Raw genomic sequence first — 8,537 nt, 5'->3', positions numbered from 1 at the left:
GTTGTAAAAGGTAGGGAAAGAGAGCGGGGGAGAGGGAGGGGGAGAGTGAGGGGGAGGGGAAGAGGGAGTGTGGAGTGTGGGGAAATGGGAGGAATAGGGTGAGGGGAGCATTTGGATAGTGGAGACGGAGGGGAAGAGGGAGAGGGGGTGGGAAGGGAGGGGCGAGGCGAGGTAGGTTGGGAGATGGGACAGGGAGAGGAAGGAGATATGGAGTGGGAATGGTTAGGTAAGGGGGAGAGGGAGCAGGAGAGAGGTTGGGAGGGGAAGGGGTAGAGAAAGTGGGAGTATGGGGTAGGGGAAAGGGGAGGGAGGCGGTAGAGGCAGCAGGAGAGGGAGGGGACGCGGATGAGGAGGGTGGGGAGGAGGGAGAGGCTGGGGTAGATGGAGGGGTGAGGAGGAGAGAGGGGGAGAGGGAGGGAGAGGAAGGGATAGAGCCAGGAGGTAAGAGGGAGTGGGGAAGGTAAGGGTCAGAGAGGGAAAGAGGAAGGGAGACGGCGTGAGGGGAGGGAGGACGAGAGGGACCGGGAAGTGTGTGGAAGGAGAAGGAACTGGGAGTGGGGAGAGGGAGGAAGGGAGTGGGAAAGGGGAGCGGGCGGGGGGGGGGGGAAGAGGGATTGGCAGAGAGATCCGGGGAGGGATGGTGGGGGAAAGAGAATGAGAGGGAGAAGACGGAGGCGGGGGAGAGGGAGGGCGAGTGAGAGAAGGGTTTGGACGGAGGGGGATGGAGTAGAAGAACGGGGAAGGGAGAGGGAGGTAGAGAGAGCGAATGTGGAAGGGGGATGGTGGGGGACGGAGTGGGAGAGGGAGGGGGAAGGGAGTGGGTGAGAGTGAGGTGGGAGCGGGAGGGGGAGAGAGATTTAGGTGAGTGAAGAGGGGAGCAGGAGGGCGGGAGAGTGAGTGGTGTAGAGGCTGGCGGAGAAGGGGAGTGAGGGAGTGGGTGGGAGAGGGACTGGGATGGGGAGAGTGAGGGGAAGGGTGGGGAAGACAGGGAGGGAGGGAAGGGTAAGGAGACGGAGGGCGAGAGAGGGAGAGAGGTGGAGAGGGGAAGAGGGAGAGCAGAGGGAGAAGGAAGTGGTGAGCGTGTGGGAGAGGGTGGAGGAGAGGGAGGGCGTCGAGTGAGGGAAAAGGGAGTGGGTAGTGGGATGGGGAGAGGGAGTGGGAGAGAGAGGGAAGGTGTGCAGGATGGGGTAGGAGGGAAGGGAGGGGAGAGTGTGTGGAATAGAGATGGGAGAGGTATTGGGGACAGCGAGGAATGAGTGTGAAGGGGAATGAGGGCGGAGATAAAGGGGAGGGCGGGGGAGGGAGGTGGAGGAAGGGAGAGAGGGAGAAGGTGTGAGGGAGGGGTTTAGAGGGAGGGGAGGAGGGGAGAGGGAGGGGAGAGGAAACATAGAAACATAGAAAAACTACAGCACAATTCAGGCCCTTCTGCCCACAACTGTGTCGGCAATGTCCCTACCCTAGAAATTACTAGGCTCACCCATAGCCCTCTATTTTACTCAGCTCCATGTACCTGTCTAACAGTCACTTGAAAGACCCTATCGTATCCGCCTCCACCACCGTTGCCGGCAGCCCATTGCACACACTCACCACTCTCTGAGTAAAAAAACTTACCCCTGACATCTCCTCTATATCTACTCCCCAGCACCTTAAACCCGTGTCCTCTTGTGGCCACCATTTCAGCCCTGGGGAAAAGCTTCTGACTATCTACCCTATCAATACCTCTTATCATCTCATACACCTCTGTCAGGTCCCCCCTCATCCTCCGTCGCTCCAAGGAGAAAAGGTCAAGTTCCCTCAACCTGCTTTCTTAAGGCATGCTCCGCATTCCAGGCAGCATCGTTGTTAATCTCCTCTGCACCCTCTCTATGACTTCCACATCCTTCCTGTAGTGAGGCGACCAGAACTGAGCACAATGCTCCAAGTAGGGTCTGACCAGGGACCTATATACCTGCAACAATACCTCCCGGCTCTTAAATTCAATTCCCCGATTGATGAAGGAGTTCCCCGTTCGCTGAAGGAATTCCCCGATTGACGAAGTAGTTCCCCATTCGATGAAGGAATTCCCCGATTGATGAAGGAATTCCCCGAATGATGATGGAATTCCCCGATTGATGAAGGAGTTCCCCGTTCGATGAAGGAATTCCCAGATTGATGAAGGAGTTCCCCGAGTGATGACGGAATTCCCAGATTGATGAAGGAGTTCCCCGAATGATGATGGAATTCCCAGATTGATGAAGGAGTTCCCCGTTCGATGAAGGAATTCCCAGATTGATGAATTGCCCGAATGATGATGGAATTCCCCGATTGATGAAGGAGTTCCCCGTTCGATGAAGGAATTCCCCGATTGATGAAGGAATTCCCCAATTGATGATGGAATTCCCAGATTGATGAAGTTCCCCGTTCGATGAAGGAATTCCCAGATTGATGAATTCCCCGAATGATGATGGAATTCCCCGATTGATGAAGGAATTCCCCAATTGATGATGGAATTCCCAGATTGATGAAGGAATTCCCAGATTGATGGAGTTCCCCGTTCGATGAAGGAATTCCCCGAATGATGATGGCATTCCCCGTTCGATGAAGGAATTCCCCGAATGATGATGGAATTCCCCGATTGATGAAGGAGTTCCCAGATTGATGAAGGAATTCCCAGATTGATGGAGTTCCCCGTTCAATGAAGGAATTCCCCGAATGATGATGGAATGCATTTGAGGTGAGAAGGGGACTATGTTATGGAGATGTGTGGGGCAAGAGAGAGGGGTGGGGGCGGAAGCAGATACGAAAGGTGCATTTAAGAGGCTGTTAGATAGAGACATGGATATACAGGGTAACGGGAGGATACGCATCAGGTGCAGGCAGAATAGATTTGGACATCGTGGTTTGAAGGGCCTCTTCCTGCGCTGTTCTCTGAGCTTCATCTTAACAACGAGAGCGCACTCTCATGGACTAGTCACCAATGAATGTTCAAACACATGTGCTGGGACAAAGTAATTCGCACGGATGATATAACAGGTTCTGAGGACAGACACACACGAGGTTTGTCTTGTGGGGGCTGAATCTCCGTGTACCTAAAGATCCCAACTATTGAGAGACAGCAGATATGGCTATATCTATGTCAGATAAGCTGATTGACAAAATCAGTCTGGTCCAAGTTTCAAGTTTATTGTTGTTATAGAAAAAATATACAGATTGTAAGTGCCACAGGACATGAAACATTGCAGCACAGGAACGGGCCTTTCGGGCCACGACGTTGTGCTGGGCTCATTAAGCTAAGGACATCTAATGCCTTCTCTCGCACGTAGTCCACATCTCTCCATTCTCAGCATATTCATGGGCCCATCTAACAGACTCCTAAACATCTCTATCACTTCTGCTTCCCCCACTGCGCCTGGCAACCCCACTGCACGGACCCTCAACCCTCTCTGTAAAACAAGAACGCCTCGCACATTTCCTTTGGACTCTCCCGGCTCTAAACGAATGCAACGCCTTCTCAGATTTGACATTTCTACCGCGGGGAAAAGAGACCGGCTGTCTATATCTATCCCTCACACAACAGATGCAGCGTGACTCCATCATGACTTCCTGAATCTTATACTCGACGCCACCAGCAATGAAGGCAAGCGTGCCATATTCATTCTTTGCCACCCGATAGATTTAAGTTGCCACTTTGGGCTTGCACCCCCTCTCTACGTCAGTGTGCCTGAGGGTCCTACCACTCTTTCCCCTTACATTTGACCTCCCGAACTGCAACACCTCACACTCGCCTGGATTTTGACTGTTACTTGATATTTCTACCCTAGGGGTAAGATTCTGTCTGCCCTACCTACACCTTTCGTAATTTTAGAAACTTCTCTCAGGTCTCCCCTCAGCCTCCGACGCTCCGGGGGAAACAAACCAGTCTGTCTAACATTTCCTTGCAGCTGACACTCTCTCAGCTCAGTGCAACCATTTTCAGCTGAAAATATTAAAGTAATCGATGTCGTTGCAGACATTGGAAATTGTGTTGACTCTCAAGCTGTTGCCTTTGTTCGTAAGGGCATAAATATTTCATGCACCTTGAGATCAGCAAGTCTCTACTGAGATCTCAAGTATCCGTGCTTGTCCAGGTAAATAAAGCTCTTTTATAGCTACCGGTTTCAGTTTCTGTGTGACTGTTTGTCAGTCACCACAGTGTTCGTTGGGATGGTTGGGAGTGAATGGCAAGGGATGGGGTCCATTAGGTGGTGCGGGCGGTGGGGGTGAATGGGAAGGGGCGGGGGTCTCATTGGGACAGCGGCAGTGAATGGGAAGGGGCGGGGGTCCCATTGGAGTGTGGACAACGAGTGAATGGGAAGGGGTGGGGTCCAATGGGAGTGCAGACGGTGAGAAATAATGGAAAGAACTGGGGCCCATTGGAAGTGTGGAGAGTGGGAATGAATGGCAAGGAGTGGTGGTCCCATTGGGAGTGCAGACGGTAGGAATGAATGGGAAGAGCTGGGTTCCACTGGATTGTGGAGAGTGGGGATGAACTGGAAGGGGTGGGGGTCGATCGGGAGAGTAGGATTGAACGGTAAGTGTTCTGCTCTGAAGGTGTTCAAACGGGGATTTGGTCAGCCCCCCTCCTACAAGCACTCCTCCCCCTTCCTCTCCCACACCTCACCGTTCCCCTCCCTCTCCCGCCTCTCCACAAGCTCCCCCTCCGCAGGGGGCGACCCGGGATCTGAAGCCCTGGTGCCGCGCCTCTTCTTCTTCCTGGAGGTCAGCAGGAGCGTCCAGCGCCCCCGGCTCGCGCCGACGGAACCATCTGGTGGGATGACCCTGGCCCGGAATGTGGCGCGGAAGCCCTCGGTGCTGAAGTAGTAGACGAGGGGGTCCAGGCAGCAGTTGGAGCTGGACAGGAGCATGGCGATCTGGAGGGCGAAGCGGAGCTGGACCCTCACCGACTCGTCGGACTGGGAGTTCTCGACCCTCAGGCCGGCGTAGCTCGCCAGGAGCAGGTTGTAGGGCAGGAAGCAGAGGATGAAGATCCCGGCGTTGGCCAGCAGGAGGAGGCGGACTTTCTTCCGCCGTCTGTCCGCCTCTCCTTCTGCCGCTCTGCTCCCGCCGTGCCCCAGCACCCGCAATATGCGCACGGAGCAGTAGAGGACGGTGGATAGAGGCAGCAGGAAACCCAGCACTTCGGCCAACACAACGAGCGGCAGCAGCTCCGTCTTCCAGTCGCGGTTGGAGAAGCTCTCAAAGCAGCGCACCTCCACGCTCGCATTGATGCCTTCGCAGCTGCTGGTGTCGTGGGCGAGTGCCATGGGGATGGATCCCAGCAGGATGAGCGCCCAGACCACCCCGCACACCCGCCAGGCCACCTGGCGCCGGCGAAAGGGGCGGGAGCGCAGCGGGTGGACCAGCGCCAGGTAGCGGTCGACGTTGACGGCCGCCAGAAACAGGCAGCTGCCGTACATGTTAAGCTGGAAGAGGGAGCCTGCCACCTGGCACAGCACGTTGCCCAGCGGCCAGAGGTCCGTGGCGAAGTAGAAGATCCTCAGGGGCAAGGTCAGGGTGAAGAGGAGGTCGCAGACGGCCAGGTTGGCCAGGTACACCGTCACCACCGTCCGCAGCCGCAGCAGGCGGACGAAGACCCAGATGGCCACAGCGTTGAGCGGGAAGCCGACGCTCAGCACCAGCCCATGCCAGGCCAGCTGGAGGCGGTGGATCTCATCATGATCCCTGCAGCTGGGCAGACTCGACTCATTTACAGCGGGGCATTCGGGCGGTCTGGAAAAGGATCCCGGGTCGGCCTGCATCTGGGGGAAGAGGTGGTATTATGATTGGCTTATTATTGTCATTTGCACCGAGGTACAGTGAAATAAGTGTCTTGCATACCCATCGTACAGGTCAATTCATTACACAGTGCAGATACACTGAGGTAGTACAGGGTGCATTGAGGTAGTGCAGGGTGCATTGAGGTAGTACAAACTGCATTGAGGTAGTACAGAGCGCATAGAGGTAGTACAAACTGCATTGAGGTAGTGCAGGGTGCATTGAGGTAGTACAGGGTAAAAACAATAACAGAACACAGTATAAAGTGTAACAGCCACAGAGAAGTGCATTGCAGGTGGACAATAAGATGCAAGGTCACAACAAGGTAGGTTGTGAGGTCAAGAGTCCATCTCATCTCACAGTGGAAGAGAAGCTGTCCTTGAGCCTGGTGGTGTGTGCTCTCGTGTGGCATGGTAGGTAGCAGTTAGCTAACGCTATTACAGCGCCAACAACCCGGGTTCAATTCCCGCCGCTGTCTGTAAGGAGTTTGTACGTTCTCCCCGTGTGTCTGCGTGAGTTTCCTCCGGGTGCTCCAGTTTCCTCCCACATTCCAAAGACGTACAGGTCAGGAGCTGTGGGCATGCTATGTTGGCGCCTGAAGAGTGGAGACACTTGCTGGCTGCCCCCAGTACATTCCCAGTAATGCAAAAATGATGCATTTGAAAGTGTCTTTTGATGTATGTGTGAGAAATAAAAGAATAAATAAATTTTCTTATCTTCTGCCTGATGGGAGAGGAGAGAAGAGTGCGTAACCCTGGTGGGTGGGGTCTTTGATTATGCTGGCTGCTTCACCAAGGCAGCGAGAGGTAGAGACAGAGTTTATGGAGGGGAGGTTTACTTTAGTGACATGCTGGGCTGTGTCCACAACTCTCTGCAGTTTCTTGTGGCCCTTGGCAGAGCAGTTGCCATACCACGCTATCATGCATCCAGATTGGATGCTTTCTATAGTGCATCAATAAAAATTGGTGAGAGTCAAACGGGACATGCTGAATTTCTATAGCCTCCTGAGGAAGCAGAGGCACTGGTGAGCTTTCTTGGCTGTGGCATCTAAGTGGTTGGACCAGGACAGGCCATCGGTGATGTTCACTCCTAGGAACTTGAAGCTCTCAACCTTCTTGACCTCAGCACCATTGACGTCGACAGGTGCATGTAAGTGGAATTGGTATAGGTTGGGTGTTTGGCTGGCGATTGTCCATTCCCAGTGGACCCCCTGCCCCATTCCCAATGACCCCTCCCATTCCCAATCCCAATGACAGCCCCATTCCCAAATCCATCCCATTCCCAATTAAACATGCCCCATTCCAAATGGCCCGACTCCACTGCCAATTTTGAATGACCGCTGCCCTCTTCCCAGTGAGCCCTGCCCCATCCTCAATGACCCAACCCATTCCCATCGACATCCCACTATGAATGACCCCATCCCATTCCCAATGACCCGTCCCATAATCGACTTTTGACCCATATGCGACTCCTCCGCTTTCCCCATTTGTGATGTCAATAAATAACCTGGATGAGTATGTTGATGGGTGGGTTAGTAAGTTAGCAAACAGGAGTTGTGAATAGTGTAGAAGACTGGTGATGTACTGTAGCTCAGTTGCAGATGTGGGCAGAGAAATGGCAGATGGAGTTTAACCTGGATACACGTGAGGTGTTGCACCTTGGTTGGATGGATGTCAAGAGGCAGTACGCTCCAAAGGGCAAGACCCTTCATGGTATTGAAGAGCAGAGAGACCTTGGGGTGGAAGTCCATGGCTCATTGGAAGTGGCTACATAGGTTGACAGGGTGGTTAAGAAGGCTTATGGAATGCTTGCTCTCATTAGTTGAAGTATTGAATATAAGATTCAAGAAGTTTTGATCGAACTCTGGTTAGGCTGCATTTAGAATATTGCATGCAATTCTGGTCACTTCACCATAGGAAGGATGTCGAGGCTTTAGAGATGGTGCAGAGGAGGTTTACTAGGATACTGTCTGGATTAGAACACACGTGCTATCAGGAGAGGCTGGGTAAACTTCAGCTCTTTTCTCTGGAGTGGCAGAGGCTGAGGGGTGATCTGTTGGAAGTGTATAAAATTATAAGGGGCATAGATAAGGTGGACAAACAATTTCTTTTTCCTGTTATTGAGTGAACCAACACCAGAGGGCATGCATTTAATCACAGAATCATAGAACAGTACAGCACAGAACAGGCCCTTCAGCCCACAATGTTGTGCCGACCTTCAAACCTTGCCTAAGACTATCTAACCCCTTCCTACCACATATCCCCCTATTTTAAATTCCTCCATATGCTTATCTAAGGTGGGGGGGGGGGGGGGGCAGGTTCAGAAGAGATGTGATGGGTAGGTTTTTTTAATCAGAGAGTGGTGGATGCCTGGAATGCGTTGCCTGATCGGGTGATAGAGGCAAATTCACTGGGGGCTTTTAAGAGGTACTTGGATGGGCACCTGGATGAGGGGAAAATGGAGGGATATGGGCCTTCTGTAGGTAGGACCGATTAGCTCTGTCGGCACAACATTGTGGGCTGAAGGGCCTGTTCTGTGCTGTACTGTTGTATGTTTTATTCCCATTGACTCTACCATTCCCAGTGACCCCTGGCTTATTCCAACCACTGCCCTGTCCTGAATGATGCCTGCCAATGACCCCTGTCCCATTCCCAAATAACCCTTCCCTCATTCCCAATGATCCCTGCCTTGATCAGAACACCAGGGTGGAGCAACCAGGAGAGGTTTCTGGTGATGTGGATGCC

General features: G+C 53.2%; 1 protein-coding gene across 3 annotated transcripts in view; it reads right to left on the bottom strand.

Annotated features, from left to right (window-relative positions):
* Positions 1-3,141: 3,141 nt before the first annotated feature.
* LOC127566827 (lysophosphatidic acid receptor 5-like) overlaps positions 3,142-8,537 on the bottom strand; it is a 54,791-nt gene continuing 49,395 nt past the window's right edge. For all 3 annotated transcript variants that reach the window (XM_052009328.1, XM_052009330.1, XM_052009329.1), the window contains exon 3: positions 3,142-5,777. In XM_052009328.1, coding sequence (XP_051865288.1) covers positions 4,602-5,777 — 1,176 coding nt within the window. In that variant the 3' untranslated portion in view covers positions 3,142-4,601. The remainder of the gene's footprint in view (positions 5,778-8,537) is intronic.

Source organism: Pristis pectinata, chromosome 46 (genome assembly GCF_009764475.1).
Source record: "Pristis pectinata isolate sPriPec2 chromosome 46, sPriPec2.1.pri, whole genome shotgun sequence".
NCBI classification, from domain to species: Eukaryota; Metazoa; Chordata; class Chondrichthyes; order Rhinopristiformes; family Pristidae; genus Pristis; species Pristis pectinata.
Note: the sequence above shows the minus strand (reverse complement) of the source record. Positions and strands in the feature narration are given on the sequence as shown.